The 20,078-nt window shown below is 48.0% G+C and overlaps 1 protein-coding gene across 8 annotated transcripts in view; it reads left to right on the plus strand.

Moving 5' to 3' along the window:
- Window positions 1-20,078, plus strand: part of Cit (citron rho-interacting serine/threonine kinase) — a 165,529-nt gene that overhangs the window by 36,918 nt on the left and 108,533 nt on the right. For all 8 annotated transcript variants that reach the window (XM_076922554.1, XM_076922553.1, XM_076922556.1 and 5 more), the window contains exons 8-9: window positions 3,283-3,486; window positions 4,921-5,074. In XM_076922554.1, coding sequence (XP_076778669.1) covers window positions 3,283-3,486; window positions 4,921-5,074 — 358 coding nt within the window. The remainder of the gene's footprint in view (window positions 1-3,282; window positions 3,487-4,920; window positions 5,075-20,078) is intronic.

Raw genomic sequence — 20,078 nt, forward strand, 5'->3', positions numbered from 1 at the left:
TTACCATGGAGCCGCCACTCTGGCTCCTCCATTCATTTTTAAAAGCATCTGCTGAGTTTACAGATTACTACTCTGCTTGTCCACCATCCCTCGCTGCCTTTTCCCTTTCTCCCTAAGACGTGGCAGGCACTCTGTCTCCTGCTCTTCTGTCTCTATTGGACTGGTTTTATTTTCTCTGTCAGCAGAGTAAGAATTAAAGTTGAACAATACCTGGATCCCATCAGACAGTGCGCTGCCCGGGCTGCTGCATTAGAGTCAGAGGAGAGGGCGAGCTCGTGGGGAAGCCCTCATGACCACATGAGACCATGCAATGCTCGGACGGGAATCAGTGGCTAATGGGAACTTGGTGATCAATAAAACCTTTGTCAGCGGCCACCGAGCACCGTGGTTGAAGTTGCATGGAGAGGACACCAGCAGCACGTGTTGCCTTCAGTGCTTTCTAGCTCAGATTGCTAATGGAGTTTAGATAGTTACTAGGTGTAAGTAATTAGGCTGTGTAAGGATATCTACACATTTCTGTTCTGAGATAAGAGGAGTTGCAGGATTGTCGGACTTCTTTGGTCATTAGTTATTAAATGAGGTGTTGACAGTTTATACCCTTTGATTGAGTCACCTGGCCAAGGTCAGCTCACTGGACGTGAACAAGTGGTCCTGCCAACAAGGAGGACAGAATATTCTGGAACATCCCACGTGGCAATGAAATAAACTCTCATCGATGCAGATGATGTTAATTGACAATGGCCTGGTCCGAGCTCCTTCGAGAGACTTAGAGGTCAAATCGGCTAGGCTCAGGCTGCCCACATCAGGGCCGTACCCAGGGCCAGCTCCTTTTGGGTTCAAGGTTAAGTCATATTGTGTGTCTGTCAGTGTCCCCCTGTGTGTCTTCACCATTGCCCCCGGCACAGGCCTGCCTGTTTCCCATACAATGTGACTTTTGAGGGTTCTCAGATGGGTCTTTATAGTGAGAGGCCGTAGTCCAGAGAGCAGTGTCAGAAATGCCAGCTTCACACTATTTCCTGTGTTGGAGGCCAGGAAAACCTCCATGAGAGTGTGGGCCTGAGGGATGCGGGGGTGGGGTGGGGGGGACAGGTGGTAAGGATGGGGAAGGGCAGGAAACGGGAGACTTACAGGAATCATTTCGGCATTTGAGTATTATACATACACGTGTGTCTGTGTGTCTATTAATACATAAGGGAAAGAATATGAAAGCTATAGGAATATTCTGATATTCCTATTATATATCCATGTGCAAAAGGAATGGGATAATCACAGCAATGTTTTATATGTTAATATCTGTACACGTATACGCACGTATGTACACCTACACATGCAAGTGAGGGAGTGAGAGAGGATCTCATTCCTTGGGTAGGAGGATGGACTCACTTGAAGTCATGGTTGAAAGAGCTTCATCTAACCCCATTACTGGGCAAGGAGGCTTTGTAGTGCCAGCCGTCAGAACTTCCCCTTCGCCAGCACGGTCCTCCTCCTCTTCCTCCTCTTCCTCCTCTCCCTCCTCCTCCTCTTCCTCCTCTTCCTCCTCTTCCTCCTCTCCCTCCTCCTCCTCTTCCTCCTCTTCCTCCTCTTCCTCCTCTCCCTCCTCCTCCTCTTCTCCTTCCTCCTCTCCCTCCTCCTCCTCTTCTCCTTCCTCCTCCTTGTCCTCCTTACCCTCCTCCTTTTCTTCAGCAGGTCTTGCTATGCAAACCCTGTTTGGCCTAGAACAGAACTGGCATATCACCCATGCCTGGCCTACTGCTTTCTTGCTGCGAAGTCCAGCCTTAAGGGACCATGGCCGTAGGCCCCAGATCTTTGGGTTCTGTTGGGGGCACTTTTTATCCTTTAACAATGAGTTTTTCTCTACCATCTAACTGCTGATCTAAGGGAAGACCACAAGTGCTATGGTCCCAGGGCAGTGGTCACCACTCTGTATCTGAAGTCAGTCTCTGCTTTGATGGGCAGGAGGAGAGACAGGCAGATAGACAGGTGTCCTCAGACCTTCCCATTTTCTGCTCAGTAAAACTTGAAAAACAGTTTTGAGGATCAGAGGGGTTGCCGACTTGTTGGATCCCCACTGAGGGTCGGGAAGGCTAATTCTTTGATCAGGATCATTTCAAGAAACAAAGGCATTCCACAGTAAAGCAGAAATTCTTAGGAGATGGACCGTCCCTGTAATGGATACACTTGGCTCTGTGGAAAGACTTTCTGCAGTGTCCTGGTCTGTCTTTGCCAGGGGCAGTGCTGGGGCACTGGTGAGTTGGAGGGACCTGGTTTTCAAACAGTGAGGGGAGCATAGGAGCCATAGTTGGGAATGAGGAAGGCCGTCTCATTTGCATGCAGCCTGGCTGGGACTTACTCTTTAAGCTGCCCCCCCCCCCAGGTGGGCTGAAGGTGGAACCGGATCCCAAGGCCTATTTTCGTTTTTTTTCTCCCAGACTTGAAATGTTGTCCTATTTTGTACTGTTTTGTGTTGTCAGCCAGCCTCCAGTCTCTCATGAATACATCACTGGTCTTATATCATAGATCCAGGTTCAGCCTTCGTGATCCATGTTCATTGTTCTCTCTCCCTCTCCCTCCTCCCCCCTCCCCCCCCCCTGCATATGCAGTGTATGCGAGTGTGCACATATGTGTGTGGCATGGGTGTGGAGGCCAGAGGTCAACAGGGTCTCTTCTTCACTGAATCCAGGGTTCACCAGTTTTCCTAGATTGGCTACCAACCAGCAAGCCCCTGGGGTCCCCTCATATGAGCCTCCCCAGAGTACCACCCCCACATTCAGTTTCTTATGCAGGTTTGGGGATTCGAACTGAGGTCTCCACACTCACACTTTTCCAATGGAGTCATCTCCCCAGCCCCATTTTGCCATTTACATTTATTTATTTATTTATTTAATAGAAGAAGTTTAAGTTCTGTGGAGTTGGGAATAAGCTCGGGCGCAGAAGGATTGTTTACTTAACTCGCACAAGGCCCTGGGTTCAGTCTCTCAGTACTGCCAAGAAGTTCTGGCTTATCAGTAGCTTGTACCGGGAAGTCCACCTTAAACCAGTGTGTAATGAATCCTTCATCAACAAACCCTGCTTGCCTTTGGGTTGTGTTAGGTGTGCCCTTCCCCTCCTTTTAAATGTCAGTAGAGCATTGACATTTCCCCGACAGCATGCCACTGACACAAGGTTTAACGCCTGGGTAGGCAGTCAGCAGCAGCCAGTTGGCTGGCGTCTGATGCCAGTGTTGGCACCCACCGGAGGGTTATCGAGAGGGCGCTGTGTCCACTTTACTTTCTGACTTTCCAGGTGGATGCCAGACTCCCCATTGGGACCCCGGATTACATGGCTCCGGAAGTGTTGACTGTGATGAACGAGGACCGAAGGGGCACCTATGGCCTGGAGTGTGACTGGTGGTCTGTGGGAGTGGTGGCTTATGAGATGGTTTATGGGAGGACCCCATTCACAGAGGGAACCTCTGCCCGGACCTTCAACAACATCATGAACTTCCAGGTGAAGGGTCATTAGAATCTGACGTGATGCTGAGGGGCAGAGCAGAGCAGAGCAGAGCAGAGCAGCTTTGAGCTTTCTCTTGAGGGCCAGTCATCCGGAGGGCGCCTCCCCATGTTAGGTCACACCAAAGAGGAAAAATGGCTGCCAACCTAGCTCCATCTTTTTATTGATTGCGAAGTGCATCTTGAGTTCACAGTTGTCAGATGTGCGTAAGTGTGAGTCTTGGAGTTCACCAGGTAGCTCCTTAGCTCCCTTCTTTTCCAAACACCCCCCCCCACCCTCCCCCAGGGAGGTATCACCACCTCACACACTGGTGAGGAGACTGAACCAGAGAGACTGAGGGATGGCCTGAGGCGGCACAGGCTGTCTGATTCTGAGGAAGTGAGCAGACAAGTTAGGATTGTAGTCACATATGTCTGTGTGTACACACAGTACGTCTGGAGTAGAAGTTACACCACCTCTAATGAGTAGACGCACGCTCCGTTAAGCCCATTTCTAAAGGCTGTGATGAACCTGATTTTTAGCTTCAGCTTAAAGTAGTAAAGAGGCCTCATTCCTTCAGATTCTGTTATCACCCAATTTTCATTTCCCTGGAATGGGTGATGCAGGGTTTGTTTTTTCATTCTGTACAAACACTGTTACTGAGGCTTCTCTAGAGTTGAAATTCCTCTCTAGATAACCCTTGGTGCTAATTTCCACCGTCCACCTCAGTCTGCTTAGTCAGTAACCCAGGCTTAGTGGAGCTGCCTTAGGTACCACTAGGAGCCAGGTCACCAGCGGTGATCAGGGAGCCATCTCCACCTTCTCTCCTCACTGTGCCTCAGAAGCCACACAGCACATTATGTCTGTATAGAGTTGGAACACAAGTGGGTGGGCACTGGCCGTTGGATCAGGAGTTCAAGGTCCCTGCACTCCCCAGGCTATATTTTGATTTTGAGGCCAGCCTGTGCTATATGACACCCTGTTTCCAAAAAAAAAAAAAAAAAGCCAAATGCAAAGATGTATGAAATGCAGAGGGAGTGTGCAGAGGAAATGGCAGGTGGGGAAGTAGCCAGCGAAAGCTGCGTGGCGGTGCTGGTTCCAGGCCGAGAACAGCATGAGCTGTACAGGGAGCTCGAAATAGCTCATTGCTATCGGACAACAGAGAGAGAGAGATGGAGTGTGGGAGCTTAGACGGGAGAGCGATGCACACAGGTCAAGTCACAAAGGATGTTGAACCCCCAACAAAAGGACTAGGCCCACTGATGTGAGCAGGCCACTTATTTCCGGAACATGCCTTTGGTCTAAAGTTATAAGAGTGCAAAACTTTATTCAAAAAAAAAAAAAAAAGAATGAAAGGAACCTGCATGTGTGAGAGATCTCCCCTCCTCGCTTCAGGACATGAACCGAATCACGGCTAAGGAAATCTTTTTTTTTTTTTTCTTTTTTGAATAGCGTTTTTTGAAGTTTCCGGATGACCCGAAAGTTAGCAGTGAACTCCTTGATCTGCTTCAGAGTTTGCTGTGTGTCCAGAAAGAGAGACTGAAGTTCGAGGGTCTCTGTTGCCACCCGTTCTTTGCCAGAACCGACTGGAATAACATTCGTAACTGTAAGTACAGTGTGTTCCTTCAGCTGGGGTTTGGGATTGAGAACTATTGCAAAGCTGCCTGAAGCAGCCATAAATAAGGCCTTCAGTTATTTACAGCCATAGAAAGAGCTAATGATGCAGGTGACTTTGATTACTGATCTTCTTCACAAACGTGGGTCGGTCACCAAGCCCCGTCTCTCCGTGGCCATCAGAAAAGTTCTAGGAGTTAGAAGTGCAAGTGGCAGAGTTCAAAGGTTGTCCCTGGGTCTGTCAGTTTCTTCCAAGAGGAAACACAGCCTGGGTAGTTCATCTTCCAAAGGGGGATGGGGAGAGGCAGAGGTCCTGGGGCTCTGTCTGGAGCCAAGGCTGGGATGAGACCGTGGATGCCTGGCTGTGTGGATGCACTTCCTTCGTGGCGCTTCTCTCTGCTCAGAAGCGTGTAGAATCTGAACCGAGTACATTCAAGGGCTCAGTCACACCTCACTGTGTAATCAGTGTAAACTGAATCAGTTCATTAAGAGCAAGAATCTAATTTACCGTCAACACCACCAAAAAGTGTGTTTGTTTCTTTTTACAAATCAGCATCGGTGATTTTGTTCTGAGGACTTTTTAGTGTGTTGTTGATTGAAGGTGACCCCCATGATCTGGCCCAGTGATCAGCACAGAGTAAGGGACTGGCCGTCCTGTTGCGTGTTGTGTTTATTTTATATTTGGTGCTGGTGGAAGGCAGGGGAAGTGGAAGCTGCTTTTAGGTGTCAAGTCGGAGCTTCTAATTGGAGCTGTGATTACAGGTTGAAAGTCCCTAATCAAAAAAAAAAAAAAAAAAGAAAGAAAGAAAAAGAAAAGGAAAAAAAATACTCCAAAATCTGAATGTTTTGAGCTCCAATATGATATCCCAAGTGGAAAATTCCCTTTTGAGTGTGTGCCCTCATGAGCATTTGCATTAAATATATAAATTACCTCCGGCTATGTGTGTGGGACATGTGTGCTTAGACGTGGGTCCTGATGTCTATCTCATGTTTTCTAGATGTAAAATATTCTAAATTCAGAGAGAAAAAAAAATTTGTTCCAATTATTTAGAATGAGGGACTGTGTAACCTCTTATGCCTTTGGTTGAGGTGTAAGAGTGGCATCTTGACTTTTTCCGGTTGCTGTGGTAAGGTATGCTGACTGAAGCAACTTCAAGGAGAAAGGGTCGACTCTGCTCACAGTTCAAGGGTACAGACCAGGTTGGTGGCAAAGTCAGAGTGGCAAGAGCTTGAAACACCCGGCAGTTCATATCCGCAAGCAGGAAGCAGAGCCATGACAGTTGCTGCTCAGCTCAGCTCAGCTCAGCTCAGCATTTTTCTCAGCTGGAACAGTCCATGCTCCCGCCCAGGGAATGGTGCCGCCCACAGTGGGCGGCTTTTAACCACTTGAGTTAAGGTAAACAAGGTAACCTCCCACAGGTGTCCCATTTCTTAAATGAGTTTAAGTTTTGCCCAGTTGACAACAGTATTGTTGTTGGGATCTAGTATTTTGAGCCAGAGGCCGTCTTGATGTTCTCTAACCACCTGCTGAGGTATTTCAGCAGACTCTATTTCTCTAGAGCCTTTCTGACAGCTTTTCTTCTGTGTGCCAGCCTTCTGCTGCTGTGGTAAAATATCCAAGGAAAGTCAACCTGAAGTGAGAAAGAGCTGATTCAGGCTAATGCTCTTCAGAGGCTTCAGCCGTGGCCTCTGTGCGCCAATGCTTTGGCCCATGGTGGCTGAGTGCTCGGCAGTGGGAGCATGCTGTGTGAGGCTCAACCTCAGGGTGGGTAGGAAGCACAAAGAGGGAAGGACCTGTACCTCAATATCCCCTTTGGGATCCTGCAGTGACCTCACCCACCCACCAGGCCCACCTATGAAGGTGCCACCACCTCGCAGTAGTATGATGATCACGCTTTCAACACACGGCCTTTAAAAAGAGATGTTTGAGTCCTAAGCCATAGCATTGGGTAGACACGCTGGCTCATTTTTCTAAGATTCAGACAATTCCCTCCCAGTTTTCCAAGGTGAGACTTTTTAATCAGTAATATTTTCATTCTCTCCATCAATGGTAGTGGAAAAATTTGATAGACTATCCTTTAGATGCTATTCAAGTCCTTAATCTTTCCTTGTCTTGCCTTTTTATCTCATCTTCTTGAGCAAGCAATTAATGTTTTTATGCATGAGCTTGCTAATTATCCCTAACGACACACTTCCACTTAGGTGAGTCTATGAATGGTGGTTAATTATCTGAGTAACTTTATTTTGTGTTTTGGTAGGATTTCATGTTGTTTTTGCCAGGAGAGTTTGCCCTCTCTGTTGCGAGGGGGGTTGGTTCCAGGGAAATGTCCCTCCTTGTTGTGTCTCCAAATTCCAGGCTGCCCAAGTTCATTTGTATATAAAACAACACATCAGCTGCATATACTGGGCTAGCATCTTCCTGTCTACTTTCAGTGACATCTGGATGACCTGCCGCAACATCTGATTTGGAAATGTCCTGAATGGTCATTGTGGTGTTTTGTTTAGGGAATTGGGGGCCAGAAACAGCAGCGGGAGGTGCTGAGCATAGACACGGTGTCCCTATGATTTATTTAAAGAAAGATTTTATTTTACTTATAGTTATGTGCACATGTGCATAGGGCAGGGGCATGCACATATGGGTGTAGTGGCCTTCAGAGGCCATGGGGGACTGGACAGTAGTGCTTTTCAGAAGGTGGAGAAAGTGCTGCAGAGGAGGCTTACTAGGTAAGGGCGCCTGCTGCTCTTCAGAGGACCACAGTTTGGTTCCCAGCATGCACGTATGCACACATGCATGCACCCCCACATGCAAGCACAAACCCATAAAGACTTTGATGACTTTTATCAACTGCCAGATCTTGGTGTAGTTAGTGGCTCCAAAGACTTACAAAATAGGTTTGCTTAAAGAAATTCTTTTAATTTTGATCAACCTTGTATTTTGTACTGTCAGACTTCCAGAAAAGTTGCAGAGTTGACGCATTACCTCTGGACTGGTGCCTCCTCGTCCCCAATGTAGATAGCTCTGACAAAACAGCGCCCCCCTTGTCAAAACATAGACTAGATTTTTCTTATAATAGTCTTACTTAAACGAGAGACTTTCCATGGATTTCAGCAGTTTTTACAATGCGGGCCCCTCTCATGTTGCAGATCATATCTAAGTTGTACTCTCTAACCTAATTCCTAGTTCCAAGTTGTTCTCAACTCTTCTGTCTGCCTCTCGCCTTTTATATGTCTCACTTCTAGGCCATGCCTCCAAGCCACGCCTTTGAGTCATGCCCTTAGGGCTTGTCTCTAAATCTGATCTCTAAGTCACACCCTTAAGTCTTGGCTCTAAATCACAGCTTTAAGTCTCACACACCCAAGGGAAGATCCTGGGTATCTAAAGCAAGATGTTATCAGAGTGTGCTCAGCTGTTGTAGGCTGTTGTAAACAAGTCTCTTGTCAGGGTATATGGCTCAAGATGGTTGCAAAGATGATAGCCGCCTTCTCTCCACAACATGGTGTTTGTTTCAGTGTGGCTTGTCTCAGTTTAGGGTAGGTCAGCCGGGGTTGGAAACTTTGTTCTCTCTGAGGATTGGTAGGTGCTTGGTGAGCCCCGACCATGCAGAGAGGTACGGTAGTCATCCAGTGTCTACTAGCGGGTGTTTCTTCTTTTTCTTTGTGTTTGCAATCAGCTCAGGGCCTTGTGAATCAGAACACTGCTGTACTTGAGATTTGAGCTGTTTTCTAACATAAATTAAGCCTTTGTCCAGTTGTGTTTCTCACAAACACACACGGAGTGACTCTCATCAGCCCAGAAACCTTGCAGTTGTCAGGTTTCTTAAGTTCACGGTCAGCGCTTCAAAGCCTTGTGATTCCCACTGCTGAACACTTCCGCTTCCCACAACAAGATATTGTCCCTTGATGAAAGCAGCATTAGCCTCTTTGCTGTCTCACCCCTAATTCTTCTTTTTCTTGTTGTAACCAATGAAAGGAAGTGCTGCTTAACACAGCAGGTAATAATCATCGAAAACACATTATCTCAAGAGGTGGTCCTGCCAGGATGCAGACATGCAATTTAAGAAGGGTCCAGGCAGGTTGATGACTGACACCACCAGGGGGTGGTGGTAGCAGGGGAGGGAAGACTCACTTCTGCTTCTGCTCAGGGGCAGCAGGTAGAACATCCTTGCCCTCTTAGGTGCTGCCCCTTGGAGTTGTCATGGCATCTGACCAGTTCAAGTGTTTCTGTTCTTTCAGTAAGTGAGCGACTCTGTGAGGAGTCACTGCCACACAGGAGGGTGTTCTGGCACCGCCCATCGCTCAGATGTTTGTCCCCGGCCTCATGCATCGGTCTATTTTCTACCTCTTACTTGTGGCATTATTTTAGGGCTGAGCTCCAGGTATCAGTGGGGACTCCTTAATCCAGCTGCTGCCCTAGGTTGTCCGATGCTGCTCCAGTGTTTCAGATTCTTTCTAACCTGGCTTGATTTCTTTAGAGTCCTTGGAGCCAGTCTGAGCTCTCCACTTTCATACTTAGGGGGTTTCCTGGCATCTCTCTGCTCTTGTCATTGGGAAGGTTTTGCTGTCTCACACTTCCCCAGAGCACATCTTTTAAAACGTTTTCCCCCCAACAGAACTGGCACACTTACACCTTTCCCCCAAGGCCTCCATGTCTCAAGGATGACAAAATGCGGGAGGTGACCGTGAAATCTCTCCTCGAGCGTCTCTGGCGAGTCTTGGAGAGCCAGCCTGTGGGCTTTCAGTCCCTAACACAGCCCTCTCAGTGTTCTCAACATGAAAGCAGTTCTTGCCAAGTTCTTCTGGTTTTTCAAGTTCGTAGCATTTGTTAGCAGAGAGTACATTTTGTTTTGATGCAGCCACAGTGACTCAGTGGCGAGCCCATGCTGATGGCACATTGAGCTCTTTTCCCAAAGAGATGTCACTTTTCCTGTTCTCCCTGGTCCCGGGCAGGTGGGAGTCATGTAAGAATCCACTCACATGACTGTGAACCTTCAGGATGGGTGGGCGCATCCAGCTCAATAGGAGATGCCCATTGCCGAGGGACAGTCTTGTGTATAAAGTAAGCACTGCCATGTAGCTTCCTCTTGTTAAACTCACAGACCTTTAGCAGTGTGGGCTGAGTTTGTTTTATCCTACTACAAGACATTCTAATACGTCCCATGGTATTGCTTCAAAATCCTTGGGTTTTAGATCCATCTTACAGATGTGAATAATTCTGTAAGTTGCTCAAGATCATATGGAGAACCAGTGTGGTTTTGAGTCACATGGATTGTTAGACATCAGGGTTCCTGCTTTGTGGGTTCCCTTGCTGGGTTACTGAATCACACACGCCTTAAACAACATACAGATCTAGACTCTAACCTGGAGACCCTTCTCCTCTCGGAGCATCTGCCCTTGTGATCCTTCATGTCTCAGAGCTGAGCTAGGGAAGGACATTGGATTGCTATCACGCCTTAAGAATTAGGATCTGTAGCCCCAGGGGCAGGGCACAGACTGTCCTGTTTATTTAGAGGAGGGTCTCCCAGCGTTGGCACTGCTCACGTTCGAGGACAGGCAATTCTTGGTTGTAGGGCTGCTGTGTAAACTGCAGTGCGCCTCTCAGCATCCCTGGCTTCTACCCACAATGCCATTCAGCATCCTCCGTCTGTAGTCGTGAGACTCAAAAAAATGTCTCCAGACATTGCTCTTGGTCTGTTGAGGGGGGCACTCAAGGGATTCAGTTGTACCCTGTAGAGAGTCTCATGAGGAAGAACAACATCCCAGTAATGTTAATTCCCCAAGACTGCGATTGCTAACGAGCCCTGGAACTATTGCCAGAGGTCAGTAGGAGGCTTCTCCTCGGATTGTGGATTTCCACTCAGATTCCATGGACCGAGAGCACTGTCATCACCTGGGAGCTTGTTAGAGATGCAGACTTGGTCCTGAGTTGGAAGCTGTGTTTTAATAAGATCCCTCGGTGACCCACTGTGCATATTAGGGTTTACAAAGCTACAGGGGAGGGGAAAATCAGGTGTGTCGGGCCTAGCTTTTCTTCTTGCTCATCTTTGTGGGTCTTCCTTGTTTTGGCTTGAAGGCTCAGCATGGGAGGAGGATGCTTTTGGCCTCAGGACTCCCATGGGTGGATGTAACTGCTTAGAATTGTTGACTTAATTTTTTAAAATGCCATTTATTTATTTACAAGAGTGTATGTGTGTGAGCATATGTGTGTATGTGTGTGGGTGTATGTGTGTGAGTACGTATGTATGTGAGCATGTGTATATGAGTGTGAGCATATGTATGTGTGTGTGAGTGTGCATGTGTGTCAGCGTGTATAAGTGTGAGCATATGTGTGGTTTTGGGGGGTGTATATATGTGCCTTGGCAACATGGAATGCTCTCTCTCTCTCTCTCTCTCTCTCTCTCTCAGTTTTCACTCTGCTGTTGTCTCTCTTCCTGTCAGTGAAGGGTGGGTTAAGTGTCCTTTATTAACACCTCTTAGGCAAGCATTATATTGGAATGCCTCGTACCTACTATGCCCCGGGCTCTGCTGAGCATCTTACTGCCCCTTTTGCTCCTCCCCAGACTTCCAGTGAGTCAGGTCCTAGAATGAATCCCACAGTATACAAGACAACGCCGAAGCCGTGAGCTCTCAGTGAAGCCCGTGGATCGTGTCATTGTCGGTGGTAGGCACGGCATTTACATCCTTCCAAATCTAGCCTTTTTACTTTTATCTTGTTTGGTTTGTGAAGGCTGTTGTTTTGTGTTTTAAACATACAGTCTTACCATGTAGCCTGTGCTGTTTTCAAATTTACGATCCTCCTGCCTCACCTTCCCGAATGTTGGGATTATACGTGTATACAACCATACTATCTAAAATACCACTAACTAAAACTTATCTCTTCAGGTTTTATTTCTTTTGAGACTGCTGGGATGGTAGAAGTTTTGAGTCTACAAGGAGCTGAAGGGCGACTCAGCAGTTAGGAGTGCTTGTTGCTCTTGCAGAAGACCTGGCTTTCGTTCCCAGTGCCTATGTAGTAGCTCAGAATGGCCTCTAACTTAGCTTCAGTTCCAGGGGATTCACCTCCTCTTCCTACCTCCTTGGATATCAGGCACACATGTGATACACATACATAAAATATATGCGTGCAAAACACGTGTACACACAAAATAAAAATAAATCTAAAAAAAAAAAAAAAACCTAAGTGATAGAGACAGTTGTAGAGTCAGAAATGTCTCCCATCCCACTTCCAGTCCCTCCTTTTATGAGTTTCTTGTTCAACTTTCTGGAATATTCTATGGTAATATAAAATATCATCACTTCCTGTCCTTCAGACCCCATCTTTGTTCTGGTTCTTAATAACTTAGGTGTTCATACTGGCCAGCTATTTCTGTGCATCATTGAAAAGAATGAAGCCAAGTCTTCCGAAGACACTACTTCTCCAATAGCTGTTTCTTGTGGACAGCATTTGTTTCTCTCCCAAACAAGACTCCCTTATAGTGGTAACACCTGCCTTCCACTTCTGTACTTGAGTGTTTCGACTGCAGCGCGGTGCGTTGTGTGCTGTGATCACTCACTTGGTCTTCGCTGGTAGGTTCAGAGCTCCCATTGCCTGGCTGGGTCTCTGGAAACACTTTGTTTTGTCAGCTACTGTGAAGAGGATGCAGGTGAGCCTCTTTATGGCTCAGTTGACCCTGAAATGTGTCTCTCTGGTTAGCAAGGAAGAGGAACTGAGGCCCCCTTGGGTGTCAGCAGCTGGGAGCAGGAGGCCAAGGGGAGGGTGGGTTGCTATAGAGCACGCAGGGACTTAACTGGCCTGAATGTAGCAAAGGAATGATGGATGGAGAGATGCAGGCAGGACTTGGTAGCCTCTTAGGGAATATGCAGGGGATATTTATGCGTCTCCTGGGGGCTGTTCTGTTTTTACAGAGTAAGTGATGAAGAAGAGAAACAGGCGAAAAGGAACTAACTGCCTATGAGTTAGGATGATAGGCCTTCTCTCCTCGAGTATGAGTTTGGAGGCCACATCCAGCGATATTAGAAGTATATTTTCTACGTTATAAATGGCGACAACGCTGGGCGGTGGTGGTGCACGCCTTTAATTCCAGCACTTGGGAGGCAGAGGCAGGCAGATTTCTGAGTTCGAGGCCAACCTGGTCTACAGAGTGAGTTCCAGGATAGCCAGGGCTATACAGAGAAACCCTGTCTCAAAAAACCAAAAAAAAAAAAAAAAAAAAAAATGGCGACAACTTATTCTAGAGAGGACTGCAGTGTTAAGATGCAGGAGTGTTGCCATCTGAGTGAAGGGTATTTCTGGTTCAGGAAATAAAGTACTGGTTCAGAGTCAAAACAAGGGAATCTTAGTCTGTTGCTGGGAGGGTGATCTGGGAATCTTGGCTTCCTGGTGGGCTCAGCCAGAAGAGTCACACGACCATTAAGGGAGTCATGCTTCATGAAGGGTGGAGGTCTCCAAAGATTTGTTCTCGAAAGACTTGGTTTTCTAGATACTGACTGTATTTTACATCAATAATACCTCATGTGACGTGATAGACTGTGTCCCCTCAACGCATGTCCCTCCATGGGTCTGCTTTTTACCTGTGCCTCTCAGCCCAAGCCAGCAGGCCAGTCCCAGATTTCAACTGGATCAGTTCTAAATGAGATGAGAAAATGGTTTTTCATGGAGAAGATGGGAGATGGGAATAGGTTTGCTAGGGAACCCAGAGATTAGAGTCACCCCCCCACCCACCCACCCACCCCCCCCCCCCCGCCACCATTCAGTTCTCACTTGCCGAAAGCCCTTTTATAAAGAAGCAGGCATGAAGATGATTTGGCCAGCAATTCAAAATTATATTAAACATCTGGGACTCTGTTCAGCTGCCAACTCTCCAATCAGTTCTGTGAAGAGTGTTGATTGCATTCACGCTCATTCTCTGAGGGGAAGGTTGGCTAGACCCAAAGGGGACTGTTGGGGGAGTCTCAGGAGATGGCAGCCTAAGGACAAAGAGTAGATGGCACAGGTGGTTCGTGGCAGAGGGGTTGGCAGTCGTTTCCGGTGTGTTACTTCAGAGACAATAAATACGGTCAGTGCTATGAACCCTGGTGGCGGATACTCATCTGTAGGCCTCAGAGTTGGAGACCTGAGACAACACTTCCTGACTTACAAAAAGGGACACGTGCCTCAGACTGGCTCCTAGGCGTGAGTGTTCAATAACCTTTGAGACTGGTAGATCTGTCCATCCTACAGAAGATCGTTAAACTTTGCTTCAGAGGCAGGTTGGCCTTGCCGCAGAGGCCTCTCAGAGCAAGGACGAGCCAGTTGGCTGAGTGCCTGCCAGCTCTGGATGCAGGCATGGACAAGAGGAGGGGCTGAGCTGGGACTGTAAAAGGCACAGAGCCCTACCTCCTCGTAAAACGTGGCCGGTGATCACGCAGCTCTGTGGAGTGCAGTAAGCTCCTTCCTCATGGAAGGGGCGAGTGAGGAGGAGACGGGTGTGTGTGTCTACTTCTTCCACCTTGCAGGAAGGAGAAGGCAGAGTAGTCGCTCCCTAGCCAGGATGGGACAGAGAATAAAAGATCTCCCCTCCAGCGGTTGGACACGGCTTTGTTGAGGGATAAGAGACATACAAAGTCCATGTGTACAGTTTAAACTTGGATATGAATGTAGACACGTGAAGTCACCACCAGGCTTAAGACAAACAAGCCCACCACCCCCAAAACATAGGAATCAGGATTATAGGCCTTTTCTCCTCTAGCCCCCTCCCCCTCCCCCCCCCCACCCTTCTTCTTGTCCTTCCTCATCCCTTCCTTTGTCCCTAACAACAACAGAACTGACCCTAGTATGGTAGGTAGTTTAGCTTGTATTTCCTAGAGTTGATGTAACTGAATCCTGCAGTGTGTCCTGCCCATGTGTCCTGTGCGCCTTCTCTTCCTCTACGCTGTTCTCACACTCCTCCTGCTGAGGCCCAGCCCACAGTTCACTGCTTTTTATTGTTGGGTTGGGGGTCCGTTTATCTCCTCCCTGCCAGTGGACATTCCGGTTGTCTCCAGTTTTGGGCCCCTGAAATATGATTGCTCTTATCACATGGGCATCAGTCAGCAGACGCATGCATTCACTTTTCTCTGGTCTAAACAGGGATGGACTGGTCAGACCGAATGGTATACGTGTTTACCGTTGCTCCGTTTTGCACCCTCAGCAGCAATGCCCGTGAGACTCACCAGTCCTCTGCATGGTTGGCCCCAGAGTCGTTTGTATCTTGGGATACAGTCAGCTTGGAGCTAGGCTTAAGTTGTCTCCCCCACCATCCCGATGTAAGGCTGTAATAGTCTGGGGAAACAGCTCAGCTGGTAAAGTCATACTGGGCACGCAGGCTGACCTGAGGTTAGACCCCAGTAATCCCAGTGCTGGGGAGGTGGATACAGGAGGATTGTCAGAGTATGTGGGCCAGCTAGTCCAGTCAGATTGGTAAGCACCAGGATTAGTGACAGAGTCTGCTTCAGAAACTAAGGTGGAGCATGATTAAGGAAGATACTGGACGTTGAACACACACACACCCCTGTACCCACAATTACATATACCCAAATACAACACACACGTGATATCTTCTGAACGTTCATACATACATAGTCACACACACACACACACGCAGTCCTGACATTGACTTGATCAAGAAACTATGCCATTATCCTGTAGACTACGCCTGCCTTCTGGGTTTGTCTCCCTCACCTCAGCAGGGGTAGGGAGGAGGTTTGGTGCTTACTCTTCTGGCTCCTGTAAACTGCAAAGTTAGCTCTGCTGGCCTAGCATGGAACAGTAAAAAAACACTACAGTGTCTCGAAACACACCAAATGCATAAAAATGTATGAGCACGCGTTGATGCCAGGAAGAAATGCCATTGGTCACCCTCTGAGGAGCTGAGGCCCCAGCTTCACTGCTCTTACACTGTTAATCCAGCGTCCCCCATCTTTCTATTTGAGTGTGTGTCGGGGCAACCAAACTGTTGATGTGCTAATAACTGTGAGGTGAAGGAGAACATCTGAAGACCACCTTCTGCCAGCTGCTTAGGAAGGAAAGGGCTTGGAGATAGTGACCACCATGGCTATGGAGCTCACCGGGCAGGAGGCTGGAGAGAAAGTGCTGGTGGGGGATCTGGGCAGCATCAAACTCATGGACCAATTTTTACATCACAAGAAGTGAGGTCAGGGCCTCTGTGCTCCCGAGTGTCATGTGACAGCGAGTTAACAGTCCGTCCTTGGTGATGTTCACAGAAGAAAAAAATTGCGCATGGATACCCAGAAGGCCCTGGGATTCATCTGCCAATCAACGAGAAACACAGGGACCGACACCTTACATGATGCTCCAGGGAAACTGGCGGCTAAGTCCAGACTGAGAAATTCTGCAAGGTTCCTTAGACAAATACATTCTTTTTCCTCTTAAGGAAGAGGGTTGTTCAGGTTAAAAGAGACATCAAACAAACCAGAACACGAGCCCACTGGTTCCTGACTTAGACTAAGGGGCATCTTTTGAAACATGTGGGGAAAACTGAGCATAAGGTCAGGTGTGGAGTGGAAAGTTTGTCATGGCGGGTGTGGTAGAGGCCCTGTGGTTATCCGTCTTGCTTTTTTTTCCCCTTTAAGTATTTTAATTCGTGTGTGTGTGTGTGTGTGTGTGACGCAGTGCAGGTGTAGAGGTCAAAGGACAACTTTTGAGAGTTGGCTTACTCACCCTGAGAGGCCTGGCCATCACTTAGGGATTCAGCTCTTAAGGCAAGGCCCCTCACCGGCTGAACCGCCCCACAGGTCCTGGTTATGTTTCTTCTATGGTCGTTCTCTAGGTCTGTGGCGTCCATGGTGGAAGGAGAGAACGGACTCCTGGGAGTTGTCCTCTGATCTCCACCTCCATGCTGTGATGCACCCCCACACCATACACGTGTGCGCTGGAAACAGGGATGACAAGAAGAAGAGCCAATAGTTCTCAAGAGTTCTTATCTTGGAGCAGTGGTTCTCAGTTGGTAGTGGACATGGCAGTCTTCGAGGCATTTCTGATAGGTTGGGGTTGCCGTTGTGGGTAGAGACCAAGGCTATGTGTGATTCTGCAAACCCCACCAACAAAGACTTTCTCAGTCTTTGACACCAAGATGCCACTGACGGGAGACCCTGGTCTGGAGCATCCTGCTGCTGTTAACAGTGGGCGCCTTGTCTGTGTCAGCAGACAAGCCAGGAGAGGGCAGGCGCTGCCAAGGTCAGAGCTGGTTGATAGCCGTCTTACTTCTTAGATATCTTAGGGCATGAGAGTCTTGGGTTTTCGTAAACATTTAAGAGTAAAAAGCATTAGCCTGGTGCGGTGGCACTTGCCTCTAATCCCAGCACCCAGGAGGGTAATGAGGTAGGTAGCCAGTGGGTTCAAGGCCTGCCAAGGCTGCATACCCTGTCTCTAAGGAAAAAAAATGAAGATTGCTGGGGTCTGGGAGCAGATCCAGGGGCATGGGAATAGCGACTCACCTTCCTGCCTTCTGCTGAAACGTGTCCCCATGGACATCACCTGACATAAACCCTCCAAATCCAGACCCGCAGATAAGTGCAGTCATGACTCTCTTGCAACTGGAAATGTTCCTCTTTTAAGTATTTCTAGCCTAATGTAGGTGGCTCACAGATTGCCAAATACCTAGCCAAGGGGGAGGGAGGAAACGTCGACTTATAGAGAGAAATCTGGTTCAATTGCAGCCCAGAGGTGCGGGGAGCACATCTCCAAGTGTATAAGCCTTTGGGGGAAAGAGTACCTCAATCACAAATTACTTAATATTTTTGAAGATTTATTTAGTTTTAAAACAGTTTCTTTTTTTATATCAAGGGTCAGGGTGTTTTCCTTGTATAGATGTCTATGTACCACATCCTTCTCTGGTGCCCTTGGACGTGAGAAGAGCATTGTGTCTCCTGGGACTGGAGTCACAGATGGTTGCGATGTGGGTGTTAGGGATTGAACCCGGGTCCTCCGGAAGAGCAGCCAAAGCTCTTATCTGCTGAGCCATCTCTCTAGCCTGAGTGATTTATTTATTTATTTATTTTAATTTTAGCTATTTATGTGTATGGATGCATTTATTTGCGTTGGTATGTGCACATGTGGGTGAAGGTGCCTGTAGAAGCCAGAAGAGAGCGTCAGATCCTCTAGAGACAGAGTTACAGGTGGTTGTGAGCCATCAGATAGATATACGTGCTTGAAGCCAAACTGTGGTCCTTTGGAAGGACCACACATTTTAAAAAGCTGTTCATCTTTCCAGCCCTTGAACACTTATGTTAAGGAGACTTGGAGGAGGAACTGGGTTTTAGGGTAGAGTAGAGTCAGAACACTCAAATCCTCAGGTCCATGGAATCACCACCTGAGCGGATATTGGCTTAGCTGTTAGCCGGCAGGTGCCAGCATTCTTTAGATTGATTAATTGATCGAAGCGTAGTTTTCTATGCTAACTTCCTTATTTATCTCAAAGACAGCATGGTAAAAATTGATCACCAAAACAGTGTTACCTTAAAGTCTATTTCTGGCTCTCTGGGGAGTCAGAGAGACGAGGTCATTTTTACTTAAGGCTGTCACAAACTGCCTGTAGTGCTCTGTTGGACTCTTGAATCCTGTATAATGTGAGGTTGGGAGGGTCAAGTTATCCTCACTACTCTGTACCCAAAATAGAGGAAACAGGGTGGGTCTGAGACGCCCGGCAATGGAATCTCTTCTCTTGGGCTGAGTTACACGTGTCTATTTGCGAAGCGATTTTGTTTGCCCGTCCCATGACTTAAGCTTCCTCGTCTGCATTGTTCCCATGAGACCGCAGATAAAGCTGTCTTCCTCATCTCTCCACTCCAGCCCTTCTCTCAGAGGAAGAACCCATCCCTGGGTGTTTCTGAGGCCCCTGCTCTTGCAGCAGGGATCAGGTTTCCCTGCTCACCAAGTCCTCCCTCAAGGAGTCCGTCCTCCCATCCCGAGTGTGGCCAGAACATGCAGTTGGTCACATTGACTGTTATAGACCTGACCATCTTGGGCAAAATTCTAGCACCGACCCCTTCTGCCCACGACTATGGGAGATTGCCTTGTGCGGTCTGCCAAGACTCCCCTGATATCATCTTCATCTTAGTTCAGTGCAATCCAGGGCCCTCTCTTCAAGGTCAGCCATACCCACGGCTCTCTTGGGCCTCCGCTCCAGCTACCGGCTTTTTAAAGCACCTCTCTTCCCCACTCCAGTTCATGAAGGTAGCTTTTAGCCAGCTCTTGAGATTCCATCCTCTCTGTGATACTCAGTAGCCAAACTCGCCCCCTCCCTTGATGGATCCTCTGCTTTTCACACCCGCAGCCCAACCGACCCCTTAGTGATGCTTCCTCACCAGCTCAGAGAGTCCTTTATCATGTAGTGAAGGTGCCTTTTTTTTTTTTTTTTTTTTTAATCTTCCTTCCTATTTGAGCACAGGCTCTGCGTCCTCCCTCAAGGGGCAGGGCATCATGTAATCATGTACGTGGGATGAAGTGAGAGCGCCTTTGATTGTACTGCATTAGCTGAACATTGCCAAGTGCTCACTGCTGTCCAGACACAGTTCTGACTTGTGACACCCTTCACAACCCTCACGCCTTTGTCCTTGTGACGCGGCGCTCGCAGCTTCTGCCACATGCAGTTCAGTACAAACCTGCCAGTCACTCGGATGGGTGAGGAAGAGTTCAGGAGCAGGCTCTCCCTCTCCCCCCCCTCTCTTTTTTTTTCACTGTTTTTGAAGACAGTGTCTTGCTGTACAGTCCTTGTCAGCTTTGTAACTCTTGGTCCTCCTGCCTCAGCCTCCTAACTTGTGGGAGCCACCGCCCCTGGCTTTTCTTTTCTCATCCTTTCTTGAAAGATGCTGGTTCTTCATGGCCAGGTGAATACCCTGAGGTCTGTCATGACTTGATGGTGTGTTGCAGTGAGTGACACATTAAGTCTAAGAAGTTAGCCCACTCCCCGGGTTCTTGTCACGCACTCCTCCAACAGAATCCGTGTTAAACGCTGACTAAG

Source organism: Arvicanthis niloticus, chromosome 24 (genome assembly GCF_011762505.2).
Source record: "Arvicanthis niloticus isolate mArvNil1 chromosome 24, mArvNil1.pat.X, whole genome shotgun sequence".
Classification (NCBI taxonomy): Eukaryota; Metazoa; Chordata; class Mammalia; order Rodentia; family Muridae; genus Arvicanthis; species Arvicanthis niloticus.